Source organism: Lemur catta, chromosome 4 (assembly GCF_020740605.2).
Source record: "Lemur catta isolate mLemCat1 chromosome 4, mLemCat1.pri, whole genome shotgun sequence".
In the NCBI taxonomy this organism is placed as follows: domain Eukaryota; kingdom Metazoa; phylum Chordata; class Mammalia; order Primates; family Lemuridae; genus Lemur; species Lemur catta.
The window spans coordinates 34,444,910-34,467,038 of record NC_059131.1 but is presented as its reverse complement, the minus strand read 5'-3'; the positions used below and the strand labels follow the sequence as shown (position 1 = coordinate 34,467,038).

The 22,129-nt window shown below is 47.0% G+C and overlaps 1 protein-coding gene across 2 annotated transcripts in view; it reads right to left on the bottom strand.

The window, feature by feature from the left end:
* The window catches only part of EPAS1 (endothelial PAS domain protein 1), an 88,820-nt gene extending 68,208 nt beyond the window's left edge, over window positions 1–20,612 (bottom strand). For both annotated transcript variants that reach the window (XM_045549531.1, XM_045549532.1), the window contains exon 1: window positions 20,052–20,612. In XM_045549531.1, coding sequence (XP_045405487.1) covers window positions 20,052–20,077 — 26 coding nt within the window. In that variant the 5' untranslated portion in view covers window positions 20,078–20,612. The remainder of the gene's footprint in view (window positions 1–20,051) is intronic.
* Between the last annotated feature and the right edge of the window lie 1,517 nt (window positions 20,613–22,129).

Sequence of the window (22,129 nt, the reverse complement as noted above, 5' to 3'; positions counted from 1 at the left end):
TAGAATATGATATAAACTTAGTCGATAAAGCAGTGGCAGGGTTTGAGAGGATTGACTCCAATTTTGAAAGAAGTTCTTCTGCAGATGAAATGCCATCAAACAGCATCACATGGTACAGAGAAACCTTTCGTGAAAGGAAGAGTCAACGGATGCGGCAAACTTCATTGCTGTCTTATTTTAAGAAATTGCCACAGCCACCCCAACCTTCTGCAACCACCAGCCCGATCAGTCAGCAGCCATCAACCTCCAGGCAAGACCCGCCACCAGCAAAAAGATTACAACTCACTGAAGGCTCAGGTGAACATTAGCATTTTTTAACAATAAAGTATTTTTAAATTAGTGTATGTATATTGTTTTATAAGACATAATGCTATTGTACACTTAGCCTACAGTATAGAGTGAATATAACTTTTATATGCACTGAGAAACCAAAAAACTCATGTGACTGACTTTATTGTGATATTTGCTTTATTGCAGTGGTCTGGAACCAAACCCACAGTATCTCTGAGGTATACCAGTATTCTGTAATTGTATATCAATATTTATTATATAAAAGAAAGTATGTTCACTAAAGTGTTAACAGTAGTTATCTCTGGGTGGTGGAATTTTGGTGAATTTTATTTTTATCTCCAGGCCTTCCTTTACTGTGACTTTTTACAGGGAACACGTATATTTTTTATACTCAGAAGAAAACAACTTAGCTACTTTAAAAATAATTTTACAGGAGGCGACTCATGGAGATGGGAGTGTGATTATGTGTGCATATGCTCGCAGGGTCTCCCTGACTCCCTCTGTGCTAAAATCTTGCACCAAACAATTTGGAGAGCCCTGCCCCTCCTGTCCTCAACCCTCTGGGCCCAGAACACCTCTGGGTGATGTTCACACTCCCCGTCCTCCCTCCACATCCTGCCCTCCCCATCCAGCTACGTCAGGGAGCTGCTCCTGCACTAGGGCCAGCCATTCAAGAAGCAAGGAAATATTATGCAAGAGCACAGGAAGTCAGAGGAGACAGGATTCTGGGCAGGCCTGGCAAGGAGTCTGTGTGAACTCCAGCGAACAAGCAGACTTTGCTCAGCGGGGCCGAAGCCAGCAGAAAGCCTTCCCAGGGCAGCAAAGGAGAGCCGTCTGCCTCTTGTTTCTGGACAGCGGGCAGCTATCCAGAACTTCATGTACCTGATGTAAGGCAGATAAACCCAAGTCCCAATATTTCTACTTTTTTGGCCCAAGTTCAAGGTGACTCCCCAACACTTATGTGCTGTGACTCACCCTGTCCCACAGTACGTTCCCCCCTCCCCCAGCACAATATGACTTCATTCAGTAATTTTCAAACCTGTTGCTCTCACGGCCACCAGCTCTCTAGATCGGTCCTCTCTCTCACTGCCTCAGATTGCTCGTGACAGTCGTTTCACGTCAGATAGGTTTGCGTGTCTATATGTGTGATATTGTTTTATATTGATATATATGAATCATAATAATGACCCTTTCTTTTGAAGTAATTTACATTTTCAAAGGCCCAATCCAATCGGCAGGGCAGAGCTCACAGCAGCCATCTGCCAGACGTGGAAACTGAGGCCCAGAGGGAGGCTGTGACAGCTGCAGCATGGTGGTGTCAGAGTCGGGAGCCAAGTCTCCTAGTTCAGGGTGCTCCCACTCACCCCAGCACCTGCCTGCTTCTCCCTGGCATCAGGGGACAGAGACACTGCCCCTCCTGACACAGCTGTCCCTTCTTGTAGAAACCACTGGGCAGCCCACCTTCTGTCACACCTCAGCCCACTTCCTTCTTGAGGGTGGTGGTCCTGCTGCTGTCATGGAAGTGGGTCAGGGCATGCCCAATAGTGATTTCCAAGTCTCTGCCCCTCCACTCTAACAGAACGGGGAGTTCCTTCCTCCACCCCCTGCCAATCATCTTTACTCTCCCACCTTCCCTCCAAGAAAGCAAACAGAACAGGAGTCAGGAACAGGTGCCACTAAAATCCACCTAACAGTGGGGTTGGAACCCTAGAAGGGATCTTTGAGCCCATCTTGTCTGGTTCCCACCTACTGTCCATTCTGAAGATGGAGAAACTGAGGCCCAGAGAGGTCATCCAGCTGGTTATCACTGCCTTTCCTGTCCAGCAGGCCGCAGGAAGTCTACCAGACACATTTTCCCAAGCAGAAAGTGCCTAGGTGTGAGTGGAGTGAGAGCTAGGGCTGGGCAGAAATGGGGCTGTGGTCCTAGGACGCCCCCACCAACTCAGCCTCTGTGGAGGAACAGGCAGCGGAGTTTCCAAACGCAGGACCGGCCACGTAGGGAGCAGCACCCTCCCAATCACTGTCCCTCTCCTGACAATTGCTAATTGTGGTGAGAACGACAGCAGCGTTCTCCTGGGACCCTGCTGTGTATTTCCAGACACCACCAACACACAATGGCCTTTACTCCTCCGGTACAAACATTGCCAAATAAGACAAACAATAACATCACCACGGCAGAAAAATAAGGTGCCAAGAGAGGTAGCACGGGTCCATGGAAGGAGTCTAGGGCTGGGAGCTATTCATGCAGGTGCTGCCACTCTCTGGTTCTGTGATCACACTGTTGTGCCTCGATTGTTTCATCTATATGATGAAAACAACTGCTTTAATCTCTATCAAGAGCTTTGGGAAAAAAATAAGCACTGAGCAAATACAAGAAATGATAGCATTGAGGACAAAGACTCAGCAACCCTGGATTAACTATTTCACTTAACAAAATATTTAAGAAGCAGCTCATATGTGCCAGGTGCTGCCCCAAACACTAAAAATATGGTGGCAAGCATGTAATGTGTGGTCCTCACCTTCCCTGATCTCACAAACAGGGGGAGGGTGTGTGTGTGTGAGTGAGAGAGAGAGAGAGAGAGATAATAAGCAAACAAATAAATTACAACTTGTGGGAAGTGCTGTTAAAGAAAAAAAAGAGAGCAGGGATGGAGATTAAATGAGGGAGGACAGAAAAGGCTTCCCTGATGAGGTCCCAAAGCTGGGACCCAAACTCAACCGGCCAGCCTTGTGGGTGGGGCTGAGGGACAAACTTAGGCACAAGAGGCATGGAGATGTTACGGATGATGCATCTGGGGTGAGAGCTGAGTGACCCACCAGGTCTGTATGCAGCAAAGCCAGGCTTCTGCACCCAAAACCCCTTTCCTACTTCTAGTAATACCAGGAAGCCAAAGTATCTTCTAGGTGTCAGTATTCACTGTTTCTAGATCTTCCAATAGGTTGTCTGACCTCTTGAAGACCTTGGGCAAGTCCCTTACTCTCTTTGGGAGCCCACAATTAGGTCTTGCTCATAAGACACAAAGTAACAGGCAGGACCTCAGAGGACACAGTGCAGAGAGAGCCCTTTAGGTCTAGAGATTTGCGTGTGCTACATGCAAGGCAAATTCCCATTCTTAACAGGGTCCCAGCTGGCAGGACCCTCTCCCTCTCCACAGGTGAGAGGGGAACTGACCAGACATGGAAAGGGGCATATCTGAGGCCAGACCACTTAACAGGAGTCCTGGGAGTTTCCTCGATCTCTTGGTGTTATCAGGTTTCCTCACCTCTCAGGATATGAGCAAAAATATAACTCATACCCTGAAATCATTATTGGCAAAACCCCATAATCCTGAAAAGCCCAGCCAGGAGGGATATTTAAGGGCCTGAGAGCAAGAGTCTCCTTCTAGATTCTCCTAAGGCTCCCTGCCACCTGCAATCAAATCACTTCAGTAGGTAATAATGTCCCTAATGATTATATTGCTATGCTTGTTAATAATAATGCCTTGAAGTTCTGCACTTTATACTTTTCAAAGGTCTTTCGATTGAGATAATGGTTGCAAAAGTGACTTTAGAAATACACTTTAAAAATGTATAGTTTTATTGAAACTCTAGCTCATTTCAATCTCATAACAGTACTCCAAGAATGAAGAGCGTACATCAAACTCCCATTTAGAAATGTGCAGAGAGGTCACATACATTAGAGAAAGATCTAGAATAGTCTTTTAGACTCCTCTGAACCTCAAGTAGAGGCAGGCTTTGCCAGGGACATGAAAAAACAGAAGGTGACTTGGGAGCAATTACAATCTGGCAAGACAAAGGCCAAGAAACACAGAATCCTTGTGGTCATCCCGACACTAATTTTGGAGGCAAAGAAATTCAAGTGGGTGAAAGTTTGTCCCTCTCCAAAATAAACATGTACTCTGCCTTGGCCCTGAAGATCTAACTCAAGAAGAATCAAGCTGTCGTCATTACCCTGGTAATATTTGGACCCATACAAGGAGCGCCAGGTGGCCCAGAATCACAGGCTTATGTTTGGTTTCAAATGTGCTCAAAAGGGTGGCTCCGGAAAGAAAGAATCAATGCTCGCGGCCGTCTCAGACTCCTTTCTTCCTGGGTGCTCTGGTCACCAGCTTTCCCAAGGCCTTGCGCTGGCTGGCGGTCACAGTGACCACACCCCCTTCAGGTGTGCCCAGGTCCCACCACCTCACTAACCGGGTGGGGAAAGGAGCTTGCAAAGAGTTCAGCAGAGGCAAGGTGGCAAAGTTGGAATTTTTCTAAAGGACTTTTTACTTTGGAAAGGAAGAGAAAAGAAAATAAACACAAATGAGCAGATGTGGATATGTTCACAGGCTTCACACCTTAATAGATACCTGGTCACAGATTAGCTTGGTTAGAACACCTTCCTTTTTCTTCCTGAGGCCTACCTGGAGCTGTGAGAAGGTAGGTAGTAGAATCAAATTTCTAGCCGTGGCAATATTTGGATAAACACCACTTTCTGGCCTAGACAGTGCCTTTGGGCATCCCTCAGGCAACTTCCCAAGGAATGCCCAAGGCCCCAGACAGCCCCCTGGGCTGGGCTGGGCTGGGCTATACTCTTCTCCAGTGCTCTCTGGTGTCCCTTGCTGGTCCTGACAGTCTGGGTTTCTTTCCACCTGGCTCCAGAGGACCCTTCCCTGGACTCAGGCCCGGCATTCAGCAGCCTGCACATAGTAGGCCCTGTGGAGCAAATGGCTGCAGAGCCAACCACTGAGCCAACCAATCCTGCCTGGATGGGGCAGCAGTTTCCCAGTTTACCAATTACCAGACAGATAGAAAAGGAATAAGAGACCAGACATGTAGTTGTCATTATGAGGTTAAATTCCAAGCCAAGAGATTTCAGGAGCTATAGCCTCCCTCAAAGTGCCACTGGGCAGAGTGAGCTAAAGTGACTTGGATGAGACTTGCTGGCCTCAGCTGGTCCCTAGAGTGGGATCTTCTCCAGTGATTTGGGATCTCTGGCCAAGGCCTGGCCCACAAGTGTTCAGCTGTGACCTTAAGTGCTTCTAAATTCCCCCAGGGGAAAGGTTACACCTGCTGGGGGAGGGGAAACACCCCAGTTGCCCTACCCAGGTGACTCCAAAGAGATAGCTCTTTTTTTCTCTCCCTCTTCTGGCAATACTGGCTCAAGAACATCAGAGCCAGGGCTTTAGGAAAATGGTGTGGTCAAACACCAGGAGAGGAGAAGGTCAAGGAACAGCTTGGCCACAGCACCCTGTAGAGGGCATGCAATGAACAGTTACTGGTAGAGAATGACAAAAGGGGTGGTCTGACTTGGATTTGGCTGTCTCATTCCCTACAAATAGTGGGGTGTTAGAGGGACTGCCCCAACGTTCTATAATGATCAGACTCAAAAACCTAGAATCTGGATGAGAAAGGGCAAGAAGGGATAAAATGAAGGCCTTATCAAATTATCGAGGGGACAAAGGCTTTACCAACAGAACGACAACATGGGGATGAGCATCACCACTATTTCAGGTGTGGCTGTCCTATTCCAGCTCCCACTCTGCACACTGGGAGACTCACACATGGCATTTAATACCTTGAGGGGTGGTATGGTCCAAAAAGAAATATACACCAGAGTGATTTGGCACATTCACAGATGACTGATGTCCTAAGGGCTATGTTGGGGCTTTGAGGTCAACATTATGCAGGATGACCACAGCCCCTCCAGCCACCCCTGGGTGCTCACACTAGAGCACCTGGGTGGAGGGAGAGTGGGGGTTCCCTGAGCAGCTCCTCATGTCCCAGAAGAGGCATGCACTGCTCCTGCAGCCCCAAGGAAGCCAAAGATTCCACCGTGGCATGACTCAGGGAAGCCTGTCCCTAAACTTCCCAGCACCAGCCCAGGCCTGGTCTTCATCTCCCGTCTGTTAACAGAGCTCCAGATTCAGCTCCAGAAGGAGCCGGCTCACCAGCCCCGGCCTGCACACCCTGTTTATTCCTGCCTCCTCATTTTATTCATGCTGCTCACCTCAACTGGAACGCCCCATACCCATCTGCCTACCCAAGTTCTACCCTAATCTTCAAGACCTAGATTTTAATGCCCCTCCATTAAACCTCCCTCTAATCTATGCTAATCACTTCTCTTTCTAACCTTCCCCAACACACAAGATCTATTTACCCTTATTCACTCTCACCTAATTACTGTCAATCTTCCACACTGTGCTCAATATTTTATCTGAGCTAGTTTTGACTTCCTAATAAGATGGAAACATCATGAAGACAGGGCTGGGACACCCATTAACATAAAACATCTTACATTGTTTTGAACAAATCATTCTAGGAGACTGAGCGCAGGGTCCATCTAATGCCTCTTTGTAACCTCACTGTAAAGTACAGATCCTGAATTTGGTAGGTAACCTACAAACATTTACACACAGTGATGATGCCACAAACCTCACTACTGCATGGTGCATATCCAATAAGTATATGTTATGCTGCTCTGAGCAAAGGTGTCCGCCTGTGCTTCCAGTCCTCCATACTAAGATCCCAAGGTTCCTGACATAGATAGAATTACTCAATCTACAAATAATCGCTGAGTACCTAAACAGATCTCTGTTCTCAATGCTGTGGGAAGAAAGAACAGAATAAGATGACTGGGTCCCTGCTCTCGAAGGACTTACAATCTAAGTGGTGATCAGGGACAGATACACACAAACACACTCTCTCTCACACACTCAAAAGTAAGTTGTAAAAGCATCATACAAATAATGAAATACTGACTGGAGACTATATAAACACAAGGGTAACCAATGTGCGGCTAATCAGGGAAGGCTTCCCAGGGAAGATGATCTCTGAACCGAGAGCCGGTCCCCTTGTGTACAACTTCTCCACTTGGCTTTTTAACCTTGGGATTAAGCTGGAGTGTTTCTGTTTGGTTGGTACTTGCCTTAGTGTATAGGGCATTCTTGCAGAGAAGTGCTGACATAGTACTAGCCTGATGTTTGCATTGATGTAAAGTTATGTATTAACAAGACCTGCCTGTGATCCTCCCAATTTTTTCTTTTCCTTTCTTTTTAAAGAGAAATGAGTAAAGGGCTCAAATCCACATGAACAGAGAAAGCAGAGCCGAAGGGACAGGCTTTCCAAGGGATATCAACAAAGCAATTCTATGACTTTTTTAAAAAACTAAGCATCATTTCAGAGCCCCCAAAATGCAAGGTATTACACGACACATCAAAAAATTAGACATCCCTGCCCTTTGGCAACATGCTATATTGTTAGAAAGGCAAGAACAAATAAAATGTCATTAGATAAAAAGGAAATATAATCAGGCTCTTTGGCAAACATAACTGAAAGCTCGTAACACATGGAAGGGGAGTTGCCAGTGTGGGAATTATTATACTATGGAAGGTTCTGTGTAAGCTGTGGAGCTTGGGCTCAAAAGAGGAAAGTGGGAGTTATCTGAGTAGGAAGAGAGGGAACAGGGATGGGAATGAGCGCTGCAACACTGCCTCTGGGGCAGAGGGAGGAGGTCTGCCCATTAGGAACTCAGGAGCACACTGGATGGTGGGGAAGGGGCAGAGAGCAGAGGTGAGGTCCCTCATTGACAGCGAGGTGAACCCCCACTGCCATGTAGCCTGCCTTGGGAAGAAAATTAGGCCAAGGACCCATGTCTTCATTCAGGCTCTGAGTGTCTGGCTAAGTCTTAGAGATCCTGAAGAGAAACACCCAAATCCACAAAAGATATCCATCTAACACTCTGAAGACTTTCTGTGCTCCCAGGACAGGGCAATCCTGCCAAGGAGGCCTAAAATAGGGGCAGGATCGGCACCATGGAGAACTCTGCTGAGGGTCTGGGAAAGCCACTGTGGGAGCTGGGATGTCTCCCAGTCGGTCAGACAGCAGGGAAATGCATGGGGGCACCGATTTCCACGGAATGCCAGGAGACTCAGGGGAAAGGGGCACATGGTGGCCTAGCCACACAGACCAGGATCTGCCCTGAATTCCTGACCACTACACAGGGCCTCCCCAAAAGGGAGGGGCATGTCAGCTGAGTAAGATAGGCAGAGTGGAGGCAAGAAAGCCAAAAGGCCAGAGAAGAGCCTTGGCTCCCATGCCCCACCCATCATTAATACCCCTAAGTCCTGGGCATAGAATAAAAGACAGATTCCTGTTGCACTCGATATGGTTACATTTATAGAAGCTCCCTTGTCACCAGCAAAATGTGACCTTCATACTATCCTTATCTTAATATCTGGGTAAACATTTGTTGTGCAAGCACACAAATAAAGGTTCTAAAGGTGAAATGTGGTGTGTCCGGTAACACCATGCTGCTCCAAACCCAGGCACCAGAAAGCCCTCTTGGCTCTGCAGATGCCTTCCCTCTGCCTTTACCCTGGGCACCAAAATTAGCTTTGTCAACCTCAGCCAGTGCTGGAGTAAATGCTGCCATTCCAAAATAGCATCTGAGAACTCTTGGAAACACAGGAGAAAAATACAAGGGTATAGTGGCTTACAGAAACTTACTGAGAAGGCAATTCCACTGGAGTCCTTTTTTAACTAAATATACAGGAAAGGAGCATTATGAGGACTTATCCTGGGAATCTTTTATAAGGTGAATGATACTCTTCTAGCTCACTGAATTCCCACATTTGGCATATGTTATATATCCTGATTTACTCTAGCAAGCACAATTGTTTTCGTTCAGAAAAAATATTGTCAGCGTAATAGGTTCATAAAAGAACATTTATCAAATGACCTGCGCTTTGACCCAAAATTTTACTTTCCTAACTTTCCAGAGTCCTATTTATTTCTGGAACACTCTCTAAAATCACAGTTTGTCCCATTTCCCCATACATATGATAGTCCATAAGTGATTTTCAAAATTTTGTATTGAAATTCAGAAGAAAGGATTCTCAAACAGCCCCTCCATAAGCATAATTTTCTGTTGTTTCTACGTGGAATTCACAAACAAAGCCAAGTAAGCTGATTTTTCTGTGTGCTCAAAGGCATTCTTTCCTGCAACTGTGTATGACGTATTTTTCCAGGACAATCTTTCTCGATACTCCAAAGTGCTTTGTCAACAGGAAGTCGTAAAGGAGGCCTGTAAATATTTGCCGTAATTACTCATTTAGTAATGAGAAGAGTCGACATGGAAGTTGGCGTCACCCTTCTATGCTCGTGGCTCATTACCTGCAACAAGGGCCCGAGGTAGTACACAGGGGTCCAGCCTCACCGCCACACCTGGGTCCACTCCAGACAGTGTGGTTTGCTTCTTTCAGCAGCTCCATTTCCCAAATATAAAATGAGGAAAATGTGTTGCTCTTCTTTCTCCCTGCCTCCTACCCGGAGGCAATTAGGACAAATCTTACACAAAGTGGTGACAGTATGAAAATGTATTATCAAGAGTAAAATATGTCTGTTTGTTAATACTGTATTAATACCATATCAAAGGACAGAAAGACAAACACCATCTGGCTAGCCACACAGCACAGTGATTTAAATGATTATTATCAAAAAAATAATCACATACTTTTTTTTTTTTAAGAGAGAGTCTCACTCTGTCACCCAGGCTGGAGTGCAGTGGTATAATCATAGCTCACTGCAGCCTCAAACTCCTGGGCTCAAGCAATCTTCCTGCTTCAGCCTCCCAAATAGTGGGAACTACAGGCCTGACCTAGTACCTCAACTAATTTTTCTTCTTCTTCTTTTTTTTTTTTTAGAGATGGGGTCTTGCTATGTTGCCCAGGCTGGTCTTGAACTCCTGGGCTTAAGCAATCCTTCCTCCCATGTCGCTGGTAATCATATACTTTAATTGATATATTTTAAAGGATTTATAAAATGCTTCTGAAGTTTCTCAGACTGAGCCCAGGTGTCCTCTTATTCATAGCAAACTACTGACTCCATGCAGTCATAGGCTAACATCAGGGTACTATGGACTAAAAATGAGACCAAAAAACACAACTAAAACTGTTACAGAGTTGATTAACTTCTAAGAATACTATTGAGCCATACCCTCAGCATCTGGGACAGCCAACACGGCAGTGGGGGATTAAACTCCAGCATCACAACCATGGGTATAGCATAATGGATTCATTTTCCTGCCTAGGTGTTTGATTGCACAGCCTAACCAAATAAAATCACTAATCTGTTATGATTCCTAGCACTTACCTCTTAGGTTTGATTATTTTTTTTGTTTTGGAGGGCTCCACTGGAGAAGGGGTGTTCAAGAAGTCACTGAGAGTATATAAGAGACTTCTAACAATCCACTTCCATGGCTTTATAGAATTGAGAAAATGCCAGATGGGCACATGGCAAATAAATACATTTTTAAAATGAGGTCATTTACCTTTTTGACAAGCCACCTTTCTGAAATATTTTTCCACATGAGAAAAGGATCTACTTCTCAGAGTCATTACCTGGCACAGAAATTACTTGTAACTTTAAAACTGAAGAATCTTTCCAAGTTAAGAGGGAGGGAAATGTGCCTCCTGGGAGCATGGGAAGCTTCTGGTGGTGACACCATGTAATAAGAGTTTTGCTGACGTACAAGAGGCCCCTGTAAACAGCCTAAGGCAGTTAAGCAAACCAGTATTTCTTGAGAAATTAGAAAAAACAAAGCCACTTAGAAGTAGATAACATTCTTGTCCATTCCACACCTGTCTCTTCAGCTCCAGGGATCTCAAAGGGCCCCTCCGCTCTTCTTGACTTTGTGCTTTCAGATCAGTTCTGTGGCTTCCAACCGTGAGATCAGACAACTGGCACCAAATTCTGCCCAACCTCTGCTTGAAAATCACAGATGCTGTTAGTGGCACGTACCCACGGATGGCCACCACACAGACTGTCACGTGCAACTGCCGACATGGCTTGCTTCTCTCTGTGTAATGACATGCATCAGCGTGATCTGTTTCACAGAACTGGGAAAACTCAAGAAGCCCTCCAGGTTCACGGTGTGGAGGCCAATGGTGTGATGACTGAAGGCTCAGGGCTCATGAGAGAAAGGGTTCTATGAAAATCCAACACATTATTATTGCAACAATCATAGCTATTCTTTATCCCCCCATCCATTCCTTCCTGTGCTTGCAATTTCAAAGGATCAAAAGAGCTAGAGGAAGTCCTGTGCATCTTGATTTGTAGATGGTTCTTCAGAAGCCACAGAGGAAAAGCTTCTAACAGGTTCTCCTGCACAATGGAATCCAAAGGCTGAAGGAATTATTGAAGTCTTGCCACCAGCAAAAGGTGGGAGGTGGAAAGCTTTGAACTTCTTGGGGTAGCCGAGAACCACCTCCTGTCAGAGTTGAGGAAAACCCACAAAAAATAAGAAATTTCAGGAGTTCTAAGTCCACCCTTCAGATCTTCAATCCCTATCTGCTTGTGAGGTTTGATACAAGTGATGAGTCATAAAAGAGAAAAGTAATTATGATAATTATAAATGCAACAAAAGCAGTTATCATTTACAGAGTACTTACACGAATCAGGCATGGTATTAAACACTTTATAGCTATCTTAGGTAAGGTAAGGAGGTATGAACACTGGTCGGGAGTTCAGACTCTGGAGATACCTGACCCACGTCGAATCCCAGCTCTGCCCAGGCTACCCAATGACCCTGCGCAGTTAACCTTTCTATACTTCAGCTTTCCCATCAGTAAAGTGGGGATAATAACAAGGCTTATCTCACAAGGTTGTTATGAGGATCAAAAGAATTAATCCATGTAAAGTTCTGAGAACAGTGCTGGCAAATAAGACTAAGTGTTCAGTTTTTTGTTGTATCCTACTACATATAGGATTTCTATTAAGGACACATACATTCTTGGTATAGGGAGGGCCTCCAAATAACTATTTGAGGATGATGGAAAATGTGAGGATAAATTTATTTTCACAGCCATTTTTTAGAAGCATTAACAAAATGAATCACATCATTCTTAACCTCGTGCAGGGCACTCGGCTTCCCCTCCTTCTAAGACTGGGGGAAGACGTTAGGTGGACAGGCTGCCAGGGACAAAAAATGTTGCACTGTACTGCAGAATCTCTACTAGATGCACACACCACCTTCCTCCGCCCTAAGACAGGTGAAGACACTGGCAGTGCAATGTCCTGGGACCTGAACAGAAAGATCCCGAAACATACATAAGACAGTCACCAAATCAGACATCCAAGAGCAAGGACTTGCCTTTTCCAGATCACAGAACCTCTGAAAGGCTATTGAGACTTGAACAGATTTCCTTCAGAAAAAGATGCTTATATACATAATACCTTGCACACAATTTCAGACGTTTCTACGTCCCCTGAACCCCGTTCACAAAGCCTAGTTAAGAAGCCCCCACTTCCCCTTCGTGGCCTTTCTGGAGTCACAGCTGTCTCCACTGTCATCCTCAGTGGGACAGACACCTCTGGCCTACTGTACATGGAGTCCTCCCGGATTCCCCCTCCACTCCCCTCACCCAAAGCAAGTGTGCAGTAAAGAACATTCAGTCTGGGGGGCCTTTCTGTCTGTGGCGTGGAAGTGCACGATAGGGACCCTCCGTGTTCTCTTCCCTCTCATTACTCCAACACTGACTTTCCCCCTTTGACCTTCTCTCAGAGCCAGTCTGTACCCTGCTGGTCAGCACCTGCCCCATTTGGTCCCAAGGACACTATGAACCAACTTCTCCATCCTCAGATACATACAATGCTCTTAAATAATTGTGTATGCTTGAGTATGTGGTTACTACGTGAAATGCTCCTCAGAGCTTCTTATCTTTAGCTTCAAAATATTTGATTCCTACAAAAAAGTCACATGCAAGCTGCCAGCTATGCATATTTTCAGTTAACTTCCTGTGTCTCCCTTTCCCCCCCTAGTCTAAGCAACTTGACAAGGACTATGTGCCCTATTTCTCAGTCTTCTCTTCAGCATTTTAGCTAGATTAGGTGGTGTTCAGCACACGTTTGCTGTCTCATGGATTTATATCTTGATATGAATATCAGAGCTGGTTTCCATCATGAGAATAGGCCTGGTCCTGGGGGAGGGGGGTGGGAGTAAAGGGCACTGGGCCCTGGGAGCAAACATTGCTAACTTGACAATAGTGGTAAAAGCTAGACCTGCTATGAACCACCAGTGACAGTCAGTACTGAAAGCCACCAGTGAACGAAAGAGTCATTTGGCTTCAGAAGGGAAGATTCATTTGGCTAAAATGAAAAGGGAAACTAGCATGTTGGTATAGGACAGAACTAGGGAAAATACAAAAAGCAAATACTACAAGATAGAATAGACTTCCTGAAAAGTAGAAAAGCCTAAATCTTGAAATAATTAATGACAGCAAGTATTTTCAAGTGTATTGAGCTAAAATCCTGGAGCACTGATAATTATCTAATTGATTTCTTCTATTTCTAAACACTTTATACGACAAATTCCTAGAAAGTTGAGAATCACCCCACATACACACACACACAGATTTACATTCTAAGTAAATTAAACTGTTATAGTCTCATAGTTTCCACTCCTAGTGAAAATGCCAACTTACCCACTGCAAGAATGAACAATCTAGGATAGGGGTGGGGAACCTATGGCCTTAAGGCCACATGTGCCCTTCTAGGTCCTTAAGTGCAGCCTTTTGACTGAATCCAAATTTTACAGAACAAATCCTTTTATTTTCCTTAATACATTTTTGTTCATCTTTTAATTTTTATTTTTAAAATGATTGTATTTAAAACACCAAAGAGTAAAATAAATTCCAATGAAATAATCCTCCCAGATTGACAGGCACACTTAGAACATTAGTAAGCCATTAGTGCTAAATTGATGGCTGCTATGCTCATGATTTAGTTCTAACTTCCCCCACCTGACTGGCGCCATTACACACCAGGCTGGTTGGTGAGAGTTTACAGGGCTGGAGTACACCAGTCTTTATCAGCTTTTGACAACAGTTCACTGTATTTCTGTTTGAAGTGGAATTTGTGAATAGTTGCACAGCTTTAACAGTATTTTTTAAGCCTGTCTGCTTGACAACCCATCATGTCAAAGAAGACCAAGAAAACGCTGAAGAAAACAGATTTTTTAATGAGGATCGGGAATTGAAATATTATCTTTTTTCTGCTAAAGATAAGATGATTTGCTTGCTTTGTGATACTACAATAACAACATTAAAGAAATTCAACGCTCATCAGTATTATAACACTCATAAGGACCACAAATATTTTAAATTAGAGACAGAGGTACAAAAGATTGTATTGCAGAAATTGAAAGATGAAAAGCAAAAGCAAAGACAATGCTTTCAAGCAGCAATAAGACCTGGAAATAATGCCACTGAAGCAACTTATATTTTTCCTTATGCTCAGGAAAAAAGGGAAGCCATTCAGTGATGTATAATTATGAAAGAATGCATTGTCGATGTTGTAGGATGCTTAGACTTTGATAACATTTCAAAGTATAAACAAACAACTGCCTCTTTCAAGGAGAACCATAATTGATCAGCAACATGAATTAGTCTTCAACTTAATAGAACAACTTCATGCAATACTTCAAAAGGAAAATACATATTATTTGATTGCTTTCGATGAATCAACTGATACTACTGACTCAGCACAGGTTTTATGCTTCATTCTGGTCATAATAGAAGATTTTCTTTGCTACAAGGAGTTACTCACTTCGGGCACTCTTGTGAACAGAACACAGTGAGTAGATATCTTCAACAAATTTCAAGATAAATGCCATGAAGTTGGACTTAATTTGGTAAATTTAGTCAGCATATGTACCAACGGTACACCTTCCATGACAAGAAAACATGAAGGTTTTATTGTACAGATAAAAAAAGGATTAACAGATCCAGATGCTCTTATTTCTTTTCACTGTATCTTGCGTTAACAAAATCTCTATGCTAAAGCTACTATTTTAAGTGACACTTTCCAACAAGTTATAAGTATTGTTAACTATATTCCTGCAAATGCAACACGGCATTATCAGTTTCCTAACATGCTAAAGTTGAAAGATGAGGTATTCAGTGTGATGTCCCATATCATTCTAAAGTAAGTTGGCTATTCACAGTGACAGGTGTTAGCCAAAATTTTCTCTGCAAGAACAGATAGTTAAATTTTATGAAGAATAGAATCAGCAATGTGAATTGTTAAAAGAAAATTTCTGTAGGAATGCAGCATTTCTGTGTGACATGTCAAATCAAAATGACTTGAATATTTCTTTGCAAAGTAAAACTAAGTCTATATACGATATGTGGCAAAAAAATCCAAGCATTTCAAAAAAAGCTATTTTTTTCCAAAACATTTTTTCTTCAAAAAGAAATTTTGGATGAATATCTTCCCCAGTTAGCAAAGGTCATGGATGAGCAAGATGATATATGTTAATCATATGAAGAATACACAGCTGTTATAGACCTATTAATTAGAGGATACAATGAAAGGTAATAAGGTTCACTGATTTTGAGAATCATGACATCACACTCAAATTAGCATTTCAGCCTCGCCTAGTTGATATCACCAAGGCACCTAAAGAACTACAGATGGAATTGATTGAACTCTCAGCAGGTGACATTTTAAAGTCATTGTTTGATGCTAGGAAAGATCAGATTGAAATATGAAAAATGCAGAATACCCATGCCTTTGGCAACATGCCCCAAAAATGCTTTCTTGCTTTTCAACCACTTATTGCTGTGAATCTACATTCTCCTACCTAACCCAAGTCAAGACGCCCTTAAGGTCACAAATGACTGATACCCATTACAGAGGATCAGCTGAAACTGCGGACCTCATATGTTGCAACCAAATATTCAAATGCTTTCCAACAAAAAGCAGACACAACAAAGTCATTAAACGGTTAGTTAACTTTAAAATTAACAAATAGTTTTCATGTTTTGAAATTATTAAGTACATAGTAGTTAGATTTTTACAAAATATTGTACATTTTTAAGCATATCTAATACAAGTTTCTTGAATGGGGCCTTATTTAATTACTGCTAAATTAATGCAGCCTTCCAACATGAAAAGGTTCCCCACCCCTGGTCTAGGAGCTGCTTGAATGTTCTCTACTTCACAAAGCAATCTGCTACATTGGGGAGCAGTCCTTGATTTTGTTTAATGAGTTCGATCTATGTAAGTATATATTTTTTTTCTAACTGAAATAAAGGGAGAGCACTATGACAGTGAATTCATACTTCCCAAAGTTTACAGACACTGGGACCAGCACCAACTCCGCTTCTTTTCTGTGCAAAAAGCAAAGAGAATCACTCCTGCTGCAGCCTGAAGGCTTTTATAATTATCTAGAAAAGCAAATCTCCTTTCTATCAGGTTCAGTGGTTTGGGGGGTGTGGTGAGGGAGGGTGCTCTAATCCTTTGGAAACCATCCTGTCTAGAGGCATTTCAGGGCTGGGACTACTCTTTTGTGAATAGCAAAATACATACTTAATGAAAGTAATAAACCAGGGTTCTGATTCTTACCAACACTGGAGAAGTCATTTAATCTCTCTGGGCCTCAGTTTTCCTATTCAGAAAGAGAAAAATTTGACTAGATGGTTTCCATGATCTCTTATAAAATAATTCTAGGTTTCCCTTAAACAACACTGAAAAATCTGAAGCCACAGCATTCTTTTGAACTTCATGAAACCTGTATGAATTAATATTTAAATATCTGAACCAATAATGTATTATATCAATTCTGCATTATTCTGTGTTTCTGGTAATGTAACAGAAACATATCAAGTGTTGAATGAATATTTATTAAGCAATGCTTAAATTGAGAAAACCCATCTAGCAATATTATTCCTTTCAGAGTTGAAAAATGATGGAATTTGATTTGATTTTAGCAAAGGAACAGCTAAGTCCAGCTGTCAGGGGTAGGGTGAGGTAACCTGAAAACTTCTGCTCCAGATGTCTCCAATTCCCGTTCCACAGCTCACACTGCACTAAGCAATACTAGATAAGCATTCCTGGAAGGTGCTTGGAACTCAGTCTGGCTTTGGGACTGGACTTTGAGCCCTGATTATCTAGGACCTAATTTACATTTACATGACCCATTCTCCAATCCTCACACATCTAAGAACTTCCACACTCTTTTCTCTCCCAGAGAAAGGACTCAGAAATTGTTTTATCAGGAGGCGAGTCACCCACTTTCTAGCTCCTCCTAGAATCAGGAACTCTGGCTGGTTAACGAGCCTTCCACTTCACTCCTGACAGATGGGTGAATAAAAAGATGAGTGAAAGTACAGTACCCTCACCAAGCCTCAGTTCTGACATCTTTGATGTCATTGCAAATGCCCACTGCCACCAAAAGTGGTACCTTTTATCGAGACCAGCTAACCAGCCAAAGTTTAGAAACCAAACTCTTTATTATTAAACACTAACATATCCATCCGCACATGAATGTTTTGGGACAAAATAATCTGCCCATTTCTTGAGGGGCTATTGTTATTATAGAAGGAACACTGAAAATATTCTGTGCATTTTACATTTTGGGGAAGAAATAGCTCAGCTGAAAGAAAGAAACACAAACATTTAAGAACTACCCGGGAGGCAGAATCATTGAGGGAGAGCTCCCTGGGTGTCACATCGCTCTTGTGAGGTACTCAGGAAAGCTACAGCCGGCCGCTTACATGACAACGCCAACGTTCACTGTATTGGTTCACATATTTCAATTACATCTTGGTCCCTAAAGAATCCCCCTGCAAACATAGCCAGGCGTAAAGAAAACGAATCCCAAAACAATTAGTCCAACAGGAACTGGACAACCTCACCGGACTCTGGATGGTGAGGGCCACGCTGTTTGTTCTGCCATTCGGCTACCCAAAACTCCAGGCAGGTCGCAGAGGGAGTACACGCTGGCACGGACACCAGCCAGGTGCCCCAGCTCACACAGTGGCCTCCTAGGCGTTTCACAGGCAGTACCCGCAGTGGTCCTTAAAGCGGCCAGTCTCGCCAATAATTTGGGGTCTAATTAAGCAACTTTCCTCCCGCTCCCACTCCGACTCCCTCTCTCTCTCCGTCAGCCCGCTAACGAAGGAGGTACTGTAGCCAGGTGTGTCGCAATCATTTCTTCCCTGTTCCCAAGTTTCTCGCGACGATTAATATACAGCGCAAAACTGCACAGAACCGGCGCTGAGGCGCGCAGGTGACGCTGACATTTCACACATTTGTCAAGATTACCATCAGGCCCCACCTTGATGATTGCGACATTCGCTGATCTGATCGGCATCACAGTTGTAAAATGTGCTGTTTAAGTTCCCTTGCCATCTCCGGAGCAGAGAGCGCTCGCAGAGGGGCTGTCTATAAATTTGTTTTTTGATTGTTTCATCAATATTTTTGCCATCATGATTGGTTTTACAAAATGCATTGGAATCGTAACGTCTTCCTTGCTTCGCTGCCCTCAAAAGACAGGACCCCCGGGCCGCTCCGAGAGCCCCGGGAACCGCCAGCGCAGTCTCAGGGCTGCCTCACTTGTCCCAGGCCTGGGGGCGCGATCTCGAGCCGGGGAACTGGGCCGGAAAGAGCGAACGGGGCCCAATCCCCTCCCCTAGTGATCCCGCAGTGAAGGGCCTGGGCGCCTGGCCAGAACGGGCGCGATTCGCTCCCGTTTATCAAATCCTTATCGGTGCCCGGAGGTGGGAACCGGAGGACACACGGTTTCTGGCTCTGGTCCCGCAGTGGCAGTCAGCACAAGAGCAAATCAACCCAGGCACTGAGCCCTCCGGGCCAGTCACCCCCTCCCTTCGGGGCTCGATCCTCCTCATCCCCGCACCACCTCACCGCCGCCCCGCCACGGGTCTGCAGCCGCAAGTTCGATTCCAGTCCCCAGCAGGCTAGACCTGACAATCCGCCGCCAAGTGCGGTGATGGAAGCTCCAGCCCACTGGGACAGCACGAATGGAGAGAGGAGGAGCGAGGGGCCAGGCGGCAAGCCGCGCACTTTCGCGCAAGGTGAGGCCGTGCCCACGTCTGGCGGCCGTGCTGTAAGCTCCCACCCTGGCTCAGAGGGAGCCCGGACTGGGAGCGGCCGGGAGGGGGCGGGAGGGCAGCGAGAGTTGGCCGGAGTTGCCTCTCACCCAGTGCCGGGCGGCTCGCGAGGGCAGGCAGGCAGACAGTGGCTGCCCTTCTCTGTCCTCTTAGGAGAAAGACACCCGGACCTGCCAGGGGGGCCCAGGGTCGCCATCCCCTCCCTGAACACCAAGACACCTGCCCCCGCAGGGCAATCCAGGTCACTACCCACTCTCCGGCGGAGTCAAGGTGCAGGGTGAGGGAAGGGGGTTCTACAAGCTTCGGTGGGGTGTGGAGCCCGGGAGCGGGGCCCACTGCGGCGTCCCGGCAACTCGGCTGGGGCGCGTACCTGCGTCGCGCTCCGCCTCCAGCCCCTGGCCAGTCTGGGGCTCGGTGCGGGCATAGGAGAGCATTTGGAAAGACCCGGGGGATCCAGAGTGAAAGATAAGAGTGGATGCTGCCCCAGCATGAGAGACCTGAAAAGGTCGAGGCCATCAACCGAGAGACGTTTCAAGCGCCGGCCACAGTTGTGTAGTACAAGGGCTGGGAGATTTTGAAAGGCACCGCGGGAGCACCTCCGACCTCCAGGGCCAGGTCCCTCGGCCTCTTGGCCTCGTTGCGCGCGCGGATTCTCCACTCCTTTGAGCCACAGAACTCTCCACCGCGAAGCCTAAGCTCTGCGTCCCAAGACGGGGCACCTGCTCTTTCCCTCAAAACCCTCCAAATTGATCCTCGGGCCTCGAAGACCTCTCCACACCCCTCTCCCAATCGCTCTCGGTTGCGCCAGCCCCGCGCAGCCCGGGCCATTGCTACAGAGCAGCTCCCTCATTTGCTCGGACGCCCGCTTACCTTTTCTTCTCCTTGTCAGCTGTCATTGTCGCTGTGGCCCTTTGAAAAGCCGAGCACCTGGGCTCCCCGGCGGGTGGTGGCTGCAGCCGCTTCCTTCGCTGTGGCCCTCGTCCGCTCCCCGCTGTCCGGGCGGGTGTTAAGGGTCCTAGCGCTCGCAGGTCCCGAGCGCCCCGCACAGTCAGGTGGAAGTTTGCGGGCGGCTGGCTAGGTGCGGGGGAGGGGGGTGAAGAAAGGTGACTGGGAGGAACCTGCGTGCGGAGGCGGGGTCGGGGAAAGGAGTGGGTGGAGGTTGTCAGACGCGAAAAGAGGACAGCGAGAAGGGAACCGAAGTTCCTTTTTCCCTCGAAAAGGAGTCACTTTTCTGGGTTTTCAAAAAAAGAAGTGGTTCGAATGACCGGAGTTGGAAGGAGTCCGAGGCCGGGCGGGCGAGGCTGCTGAGATGACCATACAGTCTCAGGACACTGCCGAGGATTGTACGGCCGCCTCAGGATCGCTGGGGCGGGAGGGCGGCGGGCGCCGGGGCTGTGCGGCGGGCCGCTCCCGAAAGTAAGGCTCCCGCGGCGGCCAGCCCACTTTAAAAACTCCGGCGGCCAGCGCAGGGGAGGGCGCAGGGGAGGGCGCGAGGGGCGCGGGCGCAGGGGAGGGCGCGGGGGGCGGGCGCGCGCCGGGAGGCCCCGCCCGCGCCGCGCGCCCGGGCAGCCCACTGCCTCCCGGCCAATGGCGAGGCGCGGCCGCAGCCTCTGCCCTGACCCCGGCCCGCCTCCTGCCCTGCGCCCGGCTCCGCCGCGGCCCGCCCGCCCGCCTCCGCAGTTCCAGGAGTTGTTTATGAGGTCCCCGGGGTGGCGGGTAGCCGGGTGGGACCCCGTGCTGCGGAGGTGCAGCTTGTGCGGGGCTAGGCAGCAGCGAGGAGCGGGGCTCCGCGAGTGCGCCACAGCGCGGGTGTCCTCCCACCCACGCCGTGCCCTTGGGACGAGGACAGACCCCGAGCGCCAAGCGTCCCGCGCTGGCCGGGCCTCACAGAGACACTACCATGCTGCCCTCCCGCCTCCCTTGCCACGCGCGTGGCCCCTCGGGCCGGTGGGGGTAATTACGCGAACCCCAGCCGCCGCGTTCCGGGCCCAGGCGTTGCGCCCCTTTTGGCGGACTTTGCTGTCTGGGAGGAGAGGCAGGGAGACCTGCGGGTCTGGCCTGGAAGAAACAGTGCACTAATACTGAGCCAGGGCTGTGCCTGCTCTTCCCTTCGCTCAACCAGCACACCTGTTGCTTGCGGGCTTGTGCAGGGCGGTCTGGTGTTGGCGGGATGCGGGAGAGGAGGGCCTTCGCGCCATCTGGCCTGCCGCCCCCTGCTCGCAACACCCCGCCACCACCGCGCGAGTCCTGGCGAGTTCAGAGTTGGAGAGATCAGCATGGCTTCCCAGTGTGATCGTGAGGTGACAGCAGCGTGTCCGCAAGTCACTGCATCTCGGGCCTCCCCTCAGCGACTCCGGGTTCGATTGAAGTCCTAGGAATGTGACGGCTACAGGTGTTGGGAGACTAGATTTAAGGGCTCACGCAGGCAGTTAGAGCTTAGGGATTTTTCAGCTGCGCTTTAAACGCTGCCTTCGACCCTCGCCGGCCCTGGTGCGGCTCTGCCCCGCGCCGAGCCCTGCCGTTCCCTACCTGCGCAGAAACATCTCAGCAAGGGACTTGGGAGGCCCTTGGGCTTCACAGGTGTGAGTTGAAAAGAAAGCATGAGCAAGAGAACTGGTGCGCCCTGGGACTGGTGCGCCATACTGCACCTCTCCCTTTAGCCTCTTGCCACATTTCCTACTAGAATAATCTGTTAATACATAAACCGATCTTCGGGGGAGGGTAGGTTTGTTTCAGTGCCATATTACACAATGAACTCGTATTTCCCCCTTGTATGCAGGAAGAGGGGTGGGGATACTTTTCAGGAACCTTGGGAAGGCAGAAGGGGAAAAATCCAAGGCGAACTGGGAATTATACACATTTTCTCATTTTCCTAGCTCAGAAAATTTCTCATTTTCTGAGCTCTATGTATACAGACTTCGAAATCAAACATCATCCTTGACAGTCAA